The sequence below is a fragment of the Balaenoptera acutorostrata genome, chromosome 9 (genome assembly GCF_949987535.1).
Source record: "Balaenoptera acutorostrata chromosome 9, mBalAcu1.1, whole genome shotgun sequence".
NCBI classification, from domain to species: domain Eukaryota; kingdom Metazoa; phylum Chordata; class Mammalia; order Artiodactyla; family Balaenopteridae; genus Balaenoptera; species Balaenoptera acutorostrata.
The window spans coordinates 28,631,994-28,649,208 of NC_080072.1; the positions used below are offsets into that span (position 1 = coordinate 28,631,994).

The 17,215-nt window shown below is 33.7% G+C and overlaps 1 protein-coding gene across 1 annotated transcript in view; it reads left to right on the top strand.

The window, feature by feature from the left end:
- Positions 1–17,215, top strand: part of DCDC1 (doublecortin domain containing 1) — a 481,625-nt gene that overhangs the window by 389,022 nt on the left and 75,388 nt on the right. Inside the window, 2 exon segments of the mRNA XM_057552454.1 lie at positions 5,182–5,305; positions 15,830–16,011. Coding sequence (XP_057408437.1) covers positions 5,182–5,305; positions 15,830–16,011 — 306 coding nt within the window.

Genomic DNA, 17,215 nt, shown 5'->3' on the forward strand with positions numbered 1-17,215 from the left:
AGAGATGTCAGGTGTGACTTTAGATCCATCTGTATATCCCTTTATTTTTCTAGACTAAATACATACATACTCCTGGCAATTACCATTAATGTACTATAGGTTTCCGCTATATTTCATAATTGATGTTATAAAAAATTGAATTGTGTTAAGTCTTAATTGATGATTTTCAATTGATAGAATATAATATACAATTATGGAAATTGTTATGAAATAAGTATTCTTTTCAGCATAATTGTTGGAATTATTTCTCATTCTTAAAAATTCCCAGTTATGCAAGATGGAAACATGATCACTGAGTTCCCCTTTTAGCCTTTAGTTGCCATTAAAATTCATTCTCCGTTTTAAGTACTTTGCTAGTTATCAAAATAATGTGAAGAGATGGAGCAAATGGGAATATATAAAACAGAAGAACAAATTCCCTGTGTATTTATTAGTTTCTATAAGATATTCTAGGAAAAAAGTAGAATAATGTATAATATGCAGAAATTACTTGATCTTTGTAAATTTTGGCTTGTAAATTAAAAACACTGCAGTCTTCAGTGCCTTGTTTCTATTAAAGTTATTTAAAATTTAAATCTTAAAATAATTATTTTCTTAAACTATTAAATTTAGCTTTAATATTCCGTGTAAATTGAAAGGTTATTGTAGCCTAAAATATTGATACAATGATACTAGTAAAAGCCTAGAGACTGATAACAGATGGATTCAGATTTCTAGTTATGTATCTAATCTTTTAACCCTTATACAATGTTTAAGATGAGCTTGTATATGTAGTTCCTGATTTCAAATAATTTCTTCTCTGTCTAGAGGACTAGACGCTTAGAAACTCAAAACAGTTCAAATCTATGGAAATTTGTTGGGCTATTATTAAATCCCATCAAAATAGGTAGCTATTATACTATTCTTACCATTTTTGCAATCTGCCCATTTCTTTCTCCTATCCTTTTCTTTTTTCAGAGACGGGGTACCTAATGTTAGTCTTATAAACTGATTTCTATCAAGATCCATGTATGAAACATATAATTGTTTTGTATGAATAATGCACTTTCACTGTTTCTGAGGAGCCATGCAATTTTAAATTAATTATAGATGAATTCTAAGTGGTCTAATCTTGCGGCTTAGATAAACTTAAAAACTGAAAAATGGCCAGTTAAATAAATAAACAGGTCCTGGTGTAAAGCAAAGAGTTAGAGTTTCTTTGACAGTTGTAGCATGTGCATCTGATCATTTTTACATGCATGTTTATTAGAGACTGCTGATTTAAGTTGGAATTTGCCATAGTATTTATAATTTACTGTATCAGATCCAAATTATATATTGTATCATATTTTATTACTATGTTCATTACATTGTTGGAAACAATGTAATTGTGTCCTGATAGAATATGGAAAAGAGACTATTTCTCTTCAACTGGGACACATTTAGGTTTCTTTCTATCTTACTATTGATTTCCAAGAGTGCAAAATAATACTTTTCTGTCACAGTGCACGATTTCTCAGAGCCTGCCACAATGCTGAAGTCCTATCAAAGGCACTAGACTCTGAAAACATTATCTAAAGTGTTTTTGTTTCCCATTCCTTTATAAGATTAATTGAATAGAGCATTCTGATTAATGACTCCATTAATCAGACTAAATTGATATGATCAATTCTGGACTTAGTTTTTGAGGGAAGAGATTTCTGTCAACTGAAATGCTGAGGAATGATCCTCTAAGTTTTTTATCTTTTAGGTTTATGTAAATCCAGGAAGATATTTTAACTTTGGTCATACTTCTGTCCATGAAGGTAGATACTCATGAAATATCGTAAATAGAATTTTACCTTTAATGGAAAGGCAGGATTAATAAAGATACTGTTTTAAATAAACAAACTTGCCTTTGAAACTTATTTCGCTACCTTGTAGTGTGTGTGTATATATGTGTGTGTTCAAGTAAGTCCTTTCAAAACATGAGATGTTTTGTTTTATATAGTGTTTCTATTATAAATGACAATTATTTAAGAACACCTTCTTTCATACTGAAGAAAAGAATGGAAAATATTAAATAATAATAAGTTCTCAGAGGGGCAAGAAAAAGGCTGCCTGAAAGCATTGCACGAATCATTGTCTCCACCTAGTGCTGACTTTCAGGAATTAAGACTCCAGAGTCCTTAATGATGCTGTAAAGTTCTAATTTATGTTATGCACATGTACAGTCATTATAGCTGGGCCTGCTAGTGCCATTATAGTTAAGAGTCTGTCAGTTTTTCATTTATAAAACATCATATTAAGAGGTCTATTGCTTTTACATAAAAGCTCACACTATGCTGGAACTCTGCAGCCCAATGGCCTCTGCTGTATGTGAATGTTTATTAACAGTGTTATGTTGAACTTGACCAGCTCCTTTTAAAGACACCCTGATGGGGTGAAGTTACATAGGCATCTCATTCAGAAGGATGTATCTTTTCATCAATAACCTGTCCTTTACCTTATGGTAATCGCCCTACACGCATCAGACCAGTGGACATCTAAAAACTCTGTTGATGTGGCAGGCCCTGGATTTTTCACAGGCTATAGTTCCCACCCTGTGGCACACAAGAGGAGACTAACAATTTTGGCTACTAATGGGAGGAAAGCAGGAGAAAGTAGTTTCATGGAAGTCAAATGAAGTCAGGTCAAGTCAAGAAAGTGTTTTAAAAAGGAGGGAATGATCATGTTGGACCCTGATGTTAGTTCAGTTATGTCTTGAGAAATGACCTTTTTGGCTTTAGTGATGTTAAAACCCTGATGGGGCATTTTCACTGGAGTTTCTGAGATCTCTAAAAAATCTAGTTGGAATTGGTTTAAGAGAAAAAGGGAGGAGGAGAAGAGGAGATGAGTCTTTTACGGAATTTGCTGTAAGGGGACACAAAGAGATAAAGCAACAGCTGGAGGTGGACAGTGGGGTATAGAGAAAGTTCTTTTTTATTTTTATTTTTTTTAAGATATCAAGCTGTCAGACATTATGCAGATGGAATGACCAGAAAGGCAGGAAAATTAATAGTTCAGGGTGGGAGCAAAGTTCTAGATGAGAGAGGATAAGGATCTAGCCAACAAGCAGAAGTGTTGGCCTTAGATCGGAGCACGGTAGCAGGAGGTCAGGTTCTAGGCTGGTAAAGAGCAAGTCTTTCCTGCCACCACCCCTCAATATCCAGGCCCCAAGAACTTCCAGCAAGCTTTGGGGATACCTGGGCCCTTGTACAGAGGGTTGGATATTGCAGATGGTTCTGATGAGGCTGGGCAAGCTCAGAAAACTTCTAGACTCAGATGACCATCACATGTGCTAGAAAATTATGGGTGATGGGCTGCTTCTCTATTCTCATTCATTAATCAGTGATTTATTATATTAATAAATGTCCATCATTTCATTTCTAGGCTGACTATTACTTAGCTATAGTGATTATTCTCTTTCCATAATGTTAAATTTTATTTGCTAATATTGATTTAGGAATTTCACATCTTTGATTTTAAGTAAGATTGTTGATTTACTTCTTAAATTACCAGTGACTGACTTTATTATGAAGCTTATCTCCCATTCGTGGAATGAATTAGCTGTTTCTATATCTTTATGGTTTAGAATGTTTTATATAGTACGAAAATGATCTGTTCCATGCCCTGTGAAGTCATATGAGCAAGAGCATACTTTCTATTTCAAATCTTTAAGGGTTTTCAAAAATTATTTCTTCAAAAGTTGTGTATTTATTAACATATACATGCATAATATACTCTTTTAATCTTCTCTATGCTAAATATTTTGCTTGTTTTTTCTATTTGGCTTGTATATTTTTTAATCTAAATTTATTTGCATGAGATTTGCTATTTTACTTTTCATTTCAAAAACATTTCTTTAAACGTTCTACTAATAGTCTAAATATTTTCTAATTCTTTATTTATATTTGAATCTTTACTACTTTCTTTCATCTGTTTTCCATGGGATATATTTAAAATAAATTATTGAGTTGAATGCTTTATTAATTTCCCTTCTCTGTTTAGCTCTTAATAAATAAGCATTTAACATTATAAATTTATCTTTGAATATAATTCTAAATGTATTCTTTAAGTTTTCATGATTATTATTTTCATTGCTTGCTAAATAGGTATTGATCATGTCATTTTTCTCCCCTTGTCTGGTATAATAGTATTTTGGGAGAGAGAGTGTGTTTTTAAAATTATCTTGCGGTTGAAATTGTGAAATTTAAACTTTCATTTATATCTAATTTTGTGTCATTTGCTTCAAAGTGTAGTTTGTTCAATTTTTATTTTAAAACTGTATTGAAGTTTAATTTGTTAGTGTGTGGAAATATTACAATGTTTCAAGAATTATTGAGAAAGACACATTTTCTGTTAACAGACTAAAATGTCTATAAGTAAATGGTCATACTTACATTTACTAGTTTTAGCAGTCAAGTATTTTATGTCCTTACTTGTTACTTAAAAAACGTTACCTACATCTGTGACTCTATTTCTGTTTTGTAAATAAGTTCATTTGTACCAGTTTTTTAGATTGCTCATATAAGTGGTACAAGGGGGGAAGGGGTGAAGGGGGAATAAATTGGGAGACTGGGACATTGACATATACACACTACTATATATAAAAAAAATAACTAATAAGGACCTACAGTATAGCACAGGGAATTCTACTCAATACTCTGAAATGGTCTATATGGGAAAAGAATCTAAAGAAGAGTGGATATATGTATATGTAAAACTGATTCACTTGGCTGTACACCTGAAACTAACACAACATTGTAAATCAACTATACTCCAATGAAAATTTTTAAAAATTTACCTAGTAGTTCATAATCTGTTGGTGATGTAATGACGTCTCCCACAGTGATTATGTATATGTTGGTTTCTCTTTAAATGTCTAAAAAGTTTTGCTTGATTTTTTTTCTGTTAGTATTGTTATTTATGTCATTGTTATTATAAATTGACTGTTATTCTACTTTGCCTTCTGCCTCAGATTCCACTGTCTATTATCCTAATTTTTAAAAATGTATTCTTTCATTAAAAATTACTTTTACTTATGCCTCTTGTACACAGTAAATTATCAGATTTGGGTTTTTAATTCAAACTGAGTTCTTGCCTACCTAATAAGAAGTACTCAATGAATATTTTAAAGTGATAACCTTGCTAAATTCCTTTTTGTCTTTTATTTTGTTTTAGGTGGGCCATAAAACATGAAGGGACTGGTAAGCCAGGCCAGTGGAAACATTCCAGAGTTGAAAATCCTCTCTGGAATAAGCTTACCTACATGTGGCCAGTCCTTCCCAGTGGCCAACTTAATGAGGTTGTACTGCTTAGTATAAGACATCGTTGTTGAGCCTTATTTTAAGTCCCAGTATGTGGTCAATGTGTGTGAAAATTTCCATGAAGTTTTTGATTTGCAGTTGTTAGGTGCAAGTGATCAATTGATGCTGTTGTTCTATCAATTAGAAAGATGCATTTAAGTCATCCAATATGGAATGGATATGGAATTTATTTCTTCTTGTAGTCTGTCATATTTTGCTTTATATATTTTGAAATTTAGTTCTAGACACACACATGTTCAGAAATATTATATCACCCTGGTGAATTGAAACTTTTATCATTATGTAGACTCTCTCTAGCTCTAGTAAAATTTTCAATTATCCAATACGAATAGAAATATCTCAGCTTTTTTTGTTGTTGTTATTTGCCTTATATATCTTCTTTCTATCCTTTTACTTTTTATATTTGTATATTCTTCTGTTTTAGGGGGACTCTCCAGTAATCAGCATATAGTTAATTTTTAAAAATGGTCAGACAATCTTCATTTCTAAACCAAGGGATTTAGTCCTTTCTTTCTATTGTAATGACATATATATTTGGATTATTATCTGCTTTTTCTCTGTTTCATTTTTCTCCATTCTTATATTCTTTTAGGTTAATATTTTTTCTCATATTTTTCCCATTTACTAGATTGGAAATTATATCCTCTATTTCCATTTTTTTTTGTTATTACTTTGAACATGTTAGCTTGCATATGTAAATGATAAAAATCTAAAGTTAACAAATATACTTACTCTTATCTCAAATAACTGAGAACATTAGAATGCTTTAACATCAGTTGTCTGATTTGTAACTTATACACTATTATTGTCATCTATTTTAGTTTTATCTTAAAAAAATTTCCACAGGATATTAACATTTTTATATGTGGTTAATATTAATTTAGATTTACTCCTAATTTTTTCTCTTTCTTCTTTTAAATCCTTGTTATATCTCAGTCCTTCCAACTGGGGTTACTTTCCTTTTGCCTGGTATACCCTTCTTTTAGTTTTTGGTAGCAAACAGTTTTTACTTATCTTAGATTACTTACAAATTTATTTTTAATTTTACTTTTACGAAGTGAACTTAGTCTTTTATTTTGCCCTCATTCACGTAAGGTATTTTCACTTAGCAAACTGAAGACATCATCACTGACTTTGCTGTTTTTGAGGAGTCAGCTATCATTCTGAATATTCTTCTTTTGAAGGTAATCTGTCTTTTCTCCCTGATTGCTTTTAAAATCTCTTTTCTTTGGGTCTCTTCAGTTTTATCATTATATATTCAAGAAGGGATTTCTTTTTATTTTTCCTCCTCAAGGTTCTTGAATCTGTGGATTGATATCTTGCATCATTTCTGAAAAATTATCACCCATTATCTCTTCAAGTATTATCTCTCTTATCCCCTCTGTTCTTTATAGAAAACTCTGATTAGGTGTATGCTAGACCTTCTCATTTTGACCTTCATGTCTCTTAACCTCTCTTTTATATTTTCCATTTCCTTGCCTCTTTATGATGTATTTTTGGATCATATTTTCAGACATTTATTTCATATTATTAATTTTCTCTTCATCTTTATCTAATGTGCTTTAAACTCCAAGTGAGGTCAGTCCACGATATAAATTCTCAATGAAGATTATTTTTTCTTCCACACAGAGAAAATGTTTGAGGTGGTCTATTTTACTTGCAACCACTGAGAGTTATTGTCTCTGGTTTGCCTTTTCAATGAAATTTATCCTTTTGTGGTTCTTGTTTTATGAGAGGAGAGGGTCTCCTGTTAGACTTCCCACCTTGGCTGGGCCCTGAAATTTGTCTCCTGCACCCTTCCCCTCAAGACCATGGAAACAGAAGTTTGCTGGGTTTGGAAAATTCCCTCAAGATGAAGATCCAGCTTCAGCACTTTGTTTACCTCTCTGGGTCTCTAGTATGTCTTGCTTTATTGCTAGGTCAGCGATATGTTCCAAAAGATTTTTTAAAAATATTTTATCCTGATTTTTAAAAAATATTTTATCCGGGCTTCCCTGGTGGCGCAGTGGTTGGGGGTCTGCCTGCTAATGCGGGGGACGCGGGTTCGGGCCCTGGCCTGGGAGGATCCCACATGCCGCGGAGCGGCTGGGCCCGTGAGCCACAACTGCTGAGCCTGCGCGTTTGGAGCCTGTGCTCCGCAACGAAAGAGGCCCGCGCATCGCGATGAAGAGTGGCCCCCGCTTGCCACAACTGGAGAAAGCCCTCGCACAGAAACGAAGACGCAACACAGCCAAAATCAATCAATCAATCAATCAATCAATCAAACATACGCATCTGATTCAAGATCCTCATTAAAAAAAAAAAAAAAAAAAATATTTTATCCTGATTTTTTAAGTTGTTTTGTCAAATTTTCCGGTCTCAATCAAGTTTTTTCTTTCCCTTTAAATCACAATTCTCTATGTGTCCTCAATGATTGAATCAATGAGTCTCAGCACTTTAGGGGAAGGACAGATGGAGTCATTCCAGCTGAAACCAAGAAGTCATTGTTTAGAGCCCCAAATATGCCCTAATATTTAGACTGTAGTGAAGCAACAGTCTAGAAATCTGAGGCTTTTTTGTTTTTAGAGAGAAATGAGCTCTTCAAAATACCAGAGGCTGTGGTTTGGGTAGCCTGAGCCAGTAGCTAGATGAATTATATGCCTAAGACTCAGGGTTTGCAGCATAGTGAGAGCCAACATGGAGCCAGGGGTGGAGGGGTGGCACAGAGACAAATACGCCCAGCATAGGCCAAGAAAAAAAACTGTGAGTTGTGCTAATTGTAGGCTTTTCTTCAGAGGTTTAGGAAGGCTAAAACCTAGAGAGCAGAAAGGATAACTTACTTCTCAACTGGAGGTGAACAGGTATCAGCAGGTTGCCCAGTATCCAAAGAGGAGAAGAGCACATCCTTAGAGATCTTTGAGGATCAAGGACAAGTACCACATATAGACCATGAACCCCTTTTCCCAGTGGTACATGGTTTATTGAACTTTCATCTGTGCCCAGAAACCACACTGAGGAAGGGGAAAGGAAGGGTATATCCTTGAAAAGAAAGAACAGTTCTGATAAGAAGTTTGAACATTTAATTTGATTCAATATGTATCCAAAAGTACAGAGCTAAAAACTAGACAAAAAAGGCTTTTCCAAATTGCCAGAAATGGGGGGACACTTCCAATTGGAATATTAAGTTTCCCACCTGCCTGGATGTGGACAGGGATGCCTCATAAGGAAGTGTACTTTCTTATACAGGGAAAGAGAACAATTTATAATTATTGTAGACTTCACAGATATTGTGCTTACATTTTTTTTCAGCCTCAGTATACAGGTAAAGTAATTCAGTTAACTAATTAATTGACTTAAATGATGAATGGTAATTATATTAGAAAATCTAACTTAACCATATTCCTTTTAACATTTACCTTTTAAAACAATAAAATTTTTGCTAATAGTCTAGAATTTGACAACTAAATGATCTTAGGAATGAAAATGGATTGCCTCACAGTTCTCTAGCCATTCAAACAGAACAGTAGCTTTTGGTGAAATGGTTAAGAAGTCACTGTACTCCAACAAAACCCTGGCTTTGACTTGTAAACCGAACAGAAAGGACTAAGGCACTAAATTAGCTAAAGTGAGAAAAATGGACCATGTATTTCAAAATGACTCAGCCTAAGAATCCTCTTATTTCTTGAAATGTTTGAGGAAGAGAAGGAAACTCTTACCAAGCAGAGAACAGAGATAGTTCTCATTCAAATTCAATGCACTCTACTTGACTTCAAGTCTGGATTCATCTTATGTGAAGGAACCATATTTTCTTCCAGCCCCACTTCCACATAATTGACTTTTTAAGCAAAAAGATGATCTTATCTATGTATAATTAAGCACAATTAACTTTTTCTTGGAAAGACTTTACATATAAATAGACTGTAATTAGGAAATGTGATATTCATATTGTGGGATTCAGAACCCTTTGATCACTATAAGCATATATGTTAATTTTATTCCAGATTTAATCTACCAACTTTATTACTTATCTAACCACTATTTATTATGTATTTAGGCAATGCAGACAAAACAAGAAAGGAGATAGACATGGTCCCTACCTTCATGGAGCTTACAGTTTAAGAAGTATAGGCTGTGTGTCAAAAAGGAAGGAACCAGAAAAGGACAAAGGCAGACTCTGTGAATAAAGGATAAAGAAGGGAGAGAAAGAAGAACTCACAGAAAAAGTTTGGTGTCCCATTTCAAGGCTGTTTGCTGAGCCAGTTTATTCAGTCAGACAGTTAGTATGAGGAAAGTTAGCTAGGCTGATTGTCTGAATGGGCTTGAAAATTAAGTCAAAATATTGAATCTAAAAAAACTATCTAAGAAACACTACCCTGAGTGAGATTCAAAGTCTCCTGCTAATTCCTTGACTAGAACTTTTCAAAAGAGAATGATGACCAAGGGAAGATTTCAGGAAATATGTACAATGAGAATTATTTTTGTGGTGACTCAGAGTACATTAATACCAAACTATTTACCTCTCTCAGTGGTGGCAACTGATTTCACCTTTTTCTCCTTGTTAAATATTACTCATTCTAAAAGGCAATTGATGTTATGTTTTATGAGCAAATAAGATTTCATGTATCTTGGTACATCAGTATTTTAAAAATATGTTAAAACCACAAGATTAATGAATTATTTTGGTTAATTCTGTGACTAACTTCACTGGAATAATTTCTAGAAACTCAGGTTATTTGTCACCCTTATGGGAAAAGTTATAAATTGAGAAGTTGTACTTCTTAACATTTAATGGTAAAATGCAATGGATTTTCATATTCAGGGATGAAATCATTGCAAAAAGTGAATCTAAAGGGACTTAAAATTTTAGAATGAGCCACTGGATAGTGATTTTAATCTCTCTAAATTACTGAAGTAAAATATATCTATTTGGAGGGACCCACGTTAAACAAAGCATGTTAAAAGTACATATTTTATTAATCTGTTAAGAGATGATGATAGCTAGCTGTCAGTATGAAGGGAGGAAAAGGAGATGTAGGAAGGCCCGAGAGAAAAAATTGAAGAATCTATTCATTTATTAATAATAAATAGATAAGGGAGGGCCAATTTGACTAAGAAATTCAGATCACTGGTTAAGAGCTGGACTCCCAAAAGAAGCACAAGCTGCCTCTGGTTGTGAGAGAGAGATGAAAAGGAAAAAGCAGAATTATCAACGTAAGGGAGCACCACAGCTCATCAAGGTCTGCTGACCATGCAGCTGTGCCGCGGAATAGTGTGAACACGTAGAAAACCAAAATGAAATGAATGGGAACATTAGAATTCCAATGGAGAAAATGGAAGGAAAGGAAACAGCACTCCAGTCAGTTTAATCCATGTTTTTGTTGTCCTTCATTATCCTGACACCATATTTCTCTATTTCTATGAAAGACAACGTAAAAGTGCCTTAAACATTAGAACAAGGTTTGAGGTAGCTTGAAAAAACTGCCAGTGATAGCTCATACATTTGGAAAGTTTGGAAACCCATGATAATTTTTCATCTCTTTGGATTGAGTTTCTGTGATGTCATGTTAAAAAGAGAAGACTCTTGGCATTCATTCATCTAACTGGAACGCAAAGGAAGCCATCTGAAATCAGCAGTGCTGCGGTGGTGTTAAAGCCACTGTCTGCAGTGGTTACCACCTGTTATGAGACACGTTTAGTAAGTGAAAGGATCTAAAAATAACTAGGAGCTAAGATAGCACATTTCAGATAAAGTCATCAGAGTTATGGCATGTTTAGGATATTGAAAAACAATCTTAGTACTGCATCTTAACTCTATGAACTCAGACTGAGTTCTCACAGACTAAGCTCAAGGGAGAATTGCCTTTCCCTTCCGTGGTTCCGGAAGAAAGAAAAAGGGGAAATATTAGCTATTTTACACCAAGACGTCAATGTGACATTCAGTTTTTAATGAGAAGACTGTTCTTCTTTCTCCTCCACCAGTTCAACCCTTGCTACATGATGGTTTGTCTAAAACTAGTACAAACGTTGATTTGCTCTGAATTGCTTAATATTTTTGTTGTGGAAGAATTACAGGTCTGTCTTGAACTTACTTCTTGAAGAATTATACAACTCCACTCTTCCACCACCACTCATATTAAGTAAAACCCTTATACCCTTATAGGAAAGTTTCAAATGAAAATATACAATGTTTGTCATAACCTTTGGTATTTCTTCTCAGTAACAGAAGTAAGGGAAAGTGACCCCATGTTTCTCCATTCATAATAAGAGACACATATCTAAATAAATACTACCCTCTGCAGTTTAAATTCTATTCAGGTAAAAGGTTCTCAGTGAAGGTCAAGAATACAGTAAAACTTCATTAATTCAAATTTTGCTTATTTAGAAGTAAAATAAGTTAGACTCATGGTATGCCACTATTATGAACACATTTACTAAGCAAAATATTATACAAAAATTAAAAAGGAAAAAGCATTAGACTGAAAAACACTCACTCATGAGAGTTTTAAACATTTATTTATATCGCTTTTCTCCTAATTAAATGCAATTAATGTTATTTACTGACTCATCTTGCAAACAAATTAGAGCATTATAATTAGATACCATTTCAGAAGATTTAATCTTCACAACTTTCAGATATTTTTTATATTTATTTAAAACACATTTCCTTGAACTATATGATTGTTGAGTATAATTGCAAGATTCTAATAGCTTTTCAAGGGAATATAAATTAGTAAATTATTACTTACTGTACTAGCTTTAAAAAAATGTTCTCCCCTTCCGTAAGCTAAAGGCCATGTGTCTTGGTCTGTACTGGTCTAACATGCCAGCACATATCCCCAACCCCTGTGTATCTTTATCTTGGTCATGTCAGAAGGACACTGACAGGACACTAGGACCACCTCTGCAGTGATTGCCTGAACTTTTTGCCTGCCCAATATGGCTCCCCCTTTTTGGGGGTATTGGTACCTATATCCCCTTTAGGAAATTTCCTCTATTTTTAGTTCATGTGGATTATGGTGTCTTTGCTTAGGGTCCTCAGAAAGAGGAGCCTGAGGCAAATGGCTTATGTGCTACTACTTAGTTAGGGAGGTCAGTCCCAGGGAGCAAGAGTAAGGGACAAGCAGAGAAGGAAGAAAAGCCAGTATAAGAACGTGCTATCACGCTGTCCTCCAAGGAGCCTTTTAAACAGTGTTCTTAGGAGAGTTTCTCCTGGAGAAGAAAGAGGGAAGAATTTATCCATCAGCTTCTATCTCTCTTTGGTCAAAGGTTTGCCCAAGGTTACACAACTGGAGTGGTGGGTTAAAGATTCAAATGCAGGAAGTCTGGCTCTAGAGCCCTTGGCCATTCATCAGATGTTCTCATAAATGTTAGTCATTGATAAGAACTAAGGAGAAAGTAGAAGCAAGGATAGCGGGCAGGGCAGGGTTTGGAAATTTTCAGTTGACAAGGGATGTGACTTCACTGAGGTGATATTTGAGTAAAGACCTGAAGATCAATCAGATCTCTAGGGAAAGAGCAGTCCAGGAAATGCATAGAACCTGAGATGCTGTGTTTGATGGATAATGAAGTAAATGTGGCAGCAGCAGTGTGAGTGAGGGGAGAGCAGCAGGACATAAGGCCAGAGAGAAGAGAGGGGGTACAGATCATGCAGGGCCTTGAGCCATTGTAAGACCTTTGGCTCTTACTCCAAGATGGGAAGCCATTGACAGGTTAGGAGCAGAGAGGTTATATGCTCTGACTGAGTATTAATAGAATCATTAGGATAATAGAGCAAAAATGGGCTAAGGTAGAAGCAGGAATAAGCAGTTATAAGGCTTTTGCAATCTCTAGGTGAGAGAAACTAGTGTCTTTGTCCGGGGTGGTGGGAGTGGAGGTGATGAAGAGTAGTTGGGCCCTTGATATATTTTGAAAGTGGAAGCAGGTTCTGCTGATGGATTAAGTTAGAAATAAGTAACTAAATAAATAATTAGAAAAGGCCCTATATTGAGAAATTTGAAAAGATATTTTGACCAACTCATGGGATAATGAAGAAATCCTAATGAAAATTTTAAAAGGAAATATTTAGAACCAAAGAAAAATATGTGAGATGCAGCTAAAGCATACTTGAAGGAAATTTACAACCTTAAATACTTACATTAAAAGAGAAGAGAGACTAAAATTTAATAATTAAGTATCCAACTTGAGAAGTTAGGAAAATAACAGCAGAATGCACTCAAAGAATTAGAAGGAATTATCAATAGTAAGTTAGAGGAGAAATCGATATAACATGTGATAAGTATAAAACAGAACCAACAGAGTCAAAAAATTGGTTCTTTTAAAATATTAATAAAATGTATATACTTGGCCAAACTGATCAATAAAAAAAAAAGCAAAGGTAAATAATATTAGGAACAAAAAAAGATATAAGTATAGATGCTGAGAAATTAAGAAAATAATAAAAGGATATTATAAGTAAATTTATGTTAATAAATATTATAACTTAAAATAAATAAAATGGCCAAATTCCTGGACAAAAGTAATTTAACAGAATAGAATCAAGAAGAAATAGAAAGCCTGAATAGTCCAATAATCATAGAAAAAAATAGAATCAGTAGTTAAAAATCTCCCCACAAAGAGAACACCATTACCAAATAGTTTTATTGGCAAATTCTACCAAATATATAAGAAACAAAATTTAGAATATTACAAAAGAAGTAACACTTCCCACCTCATTTCATGAGGCTAGGCTTGATACCAAACCTTGATGAGGATAGTTTAAGAAAATTACATGTTAATATCATTTATGAACATACAAGCAAAAATCCTAAAGAAAATATTAGCAAATTAAATACAGCAATCTGTAAAAAAGATAATACACTGTGACCAATTTGGATTGATCCAGGAATGCAAGATTAGCTTAAAATTTAAAAAATTAATGTAACTAATATATAACCAATGAAAGGATAAATAATAATATGAGCACATCTCAATAAATGTAGGAAAAAGAACTTTACATACCTCCACATACATTCAAGAAAAAAAATCTTAACAAAATGATAGGAAATTACTTAACCTGCTACAGAGTATTGCAGTCTTAAACAGACTTTAAAAAAAACTAATTGAGCTGTTTCTTAAATGTATATGACATGGTAAAAGGCCAACAAGAGCCAATTTCCAAAGAAGAATAATAAGGTAAGGGTACTTGCCCTGCCAAATATCAAGATTTACCAGATATAATCAACACAGTATGGTACTGGACAGGGAGAGAGAAATTGACAAATTGAAGAATATAGAACACACAGAAACAGACCCACACTTAAACGGAGGTGTCATATTTTATAAGATGGTTGCTGCAGATTAATGCGAGAGTAATTGCTGTCAGGACAAAAGAAAGAGAGAGAGAAAGAGAGAGAGAGGAGAGAGAGAGAGGAGAGAAAGAAAAGAAAGAAAAAGAAAAAAAAGAAAGGAAGGAAGAAAGAAAGGAAAGGAGGAAAGAAGGAAAGAAAGGAAGGGAGGGAAGGAGAGAGGAAGGAAAGAAAGACCTTGGACCTTGCCTAACATCATCTCTGATCATCCCTTCCCTCATTTAATCTCCTTCCACAAATGTCTATTTCTGTGAATGGCAATACCATTTACCCAGTTGCCCAAGCTACAGACCTGGGAGCCATCCTTGCCTCTTTTTACTCCCTGAACATCATGTTCTATTAATTCTCAAGTCTGATACATACACTGTCCCATCCTTTTAGCCTTCCTTTACTGCACTAACTCCTACTAAGACTTCCGATCTCTTACATGGCATTTCTGAGTTAGGTTCTACTCAGTGGTCCCATCACACCTTGTACCCTGTTGTTATTATACTCATGTTATTGCATTTGCCGGTTTATTTCTAGGTAAGTTTCTGAGCATTCCCTAGAAATTCCTCGACGATGAGTATCCAGTCTTGTTCATAGTTTAATTTCCAGTGTCTAGCACTGTGCCTGGAATATAGGAAACAATTATTAACTATTTGGGTAATGCATGAATTAATAACTAAATAAATGTGTGAATGATGGCTACAAAGTAACCAAATTCTACAACTGAAATATCTGAAATTTGTTTAAGCTTTATCATTCACGCATCTCACTCTGTTTTTTGAAGTGTTCCCCAAATAGATTTAGTTTAAGACAATATTATTTCGGGTTGTAAAACCACTTTTCATACATTCTTCCTTTCTTCACATTGATTAGAGATATTTTATACAGGAGCAAAAAACATTCCAAATTAATTCAGTTCTGTATTTCCAGAATGATGTTTCTCTGAAAGGGAATAAATCTTCCATGTCTAACACAGCACAGGTTGTACATACATTTTAAAAATTGCTATCTTTCCTCTTTATTAAAATAAAACATTAATTAGAATTGTCTGGAACATCTTTAGGTGCCCAATACGTGTTTGATGAATGAATAAAAGATTAAAGGTATAAGCAAGTGTGCTTATTTTTTTATATATAGGAATGACTCTTCCTATTCATTTATTATCAATTTTCTTGTCATTTCTTTCTGAAGGAGTTTGATTGGCCAATAGAAGGGCTGCTTCTTCCAAACAGTCCTCCCATGAAGAAACCCATCTCTAAGACACTGGAGCAATATGTCCCTGTGAGACTCAGAGTTTTGCGGAATGGAGACAAGAACAAAACCAAAGCCCTTATTATAATCAGTCCAGACATCTCACCTAGGTGGAAAACGCAGTAAGAACAACTTGTTCATTTTTTGCATCAAGCATACTTTCTAATTTCTACAGATTTTTGTCTTCTTGATTACAGATGTTTTTCTGGGGGAATTTTGTGTTTATTCTTTAAAAAGGGCTCCCGTATTGATATTTGGAGGTAAAAATAGATACTAAAATTCATTTAGTTTCTATGTTAGGAACTTAATTTGAACAATGGTGACTTAGACTGGCCATGAGAGAACATGAGTTAGAAATAAGTAGTTCTGATAAAAAAAGTTTTATGATCAATATCTATTTTGAATTAGCATTATTGTTTGGGTTTATTAATGTATTTTGAAATAAATGAGCTCATAAATTGCTTCTTAAATCTAATTTTGTAATTTCTTATTTAAGTTAGTATTTACTTTGTTATTATTTAAGTTATTACACACAATTATTTACATTTAGATCTTTGGAATATTTAATGAACAAATATAGTTCTCATATAAAACTTTACATAATTTATATCCTTGCCTTGGAATAACATTTTAAAAGTTTACCATCCTAGAAATGCATCGATCTGCCCTTTAGCTTGCGTTATGAGGTTGGAATAAAATCTTCCCAAACACCCAGTATTTCTCCAACATTGGAGAAAGTCACCTGCTGTATTTTCATTACATTTTATGACAAAAGGAATCATAGATCAGGGCAAAACTCTGATGTAAAGAATGAATTAAACACATTGTTTCTCATATTATTAGCTGTGATATTACCTCTTGACCTTTCTTTTGAGATGTTTAGAATATTTGAGGCTGCTGATAATAGTTTAATATTACTTTCTTCACATTGATTAAATATACTTCATACATCACTGAACAATGAGTAACATTCAGATCAGCTGTCCACTGAACTGCCTATAAAGATGATAAAGTAAAAAATTAATCTTCAAAGTAAAGTCAACCCTGAAATTGAAATCTTTGACGCATACATTTTATAATTAGCTCATTCTACTAGACGTAAAATGTGAGGGTAATGCCCTTAAAGTAGTATATGACTTTTTTTTTAATGTGAAAAATTAACAAGTAATTTCTGTCTCTTCCTATCTTTATGTGTCTCAAAATTATATAGAGATTTAATCTGATCAATTTTATGTTTTAAAATGCATGATTCAATCAGGTAAAACAAACGTAATTGAGAGATTTGTTAATTTGGACAGCTATTCTAGTAAAGAGTATGTGAAACTC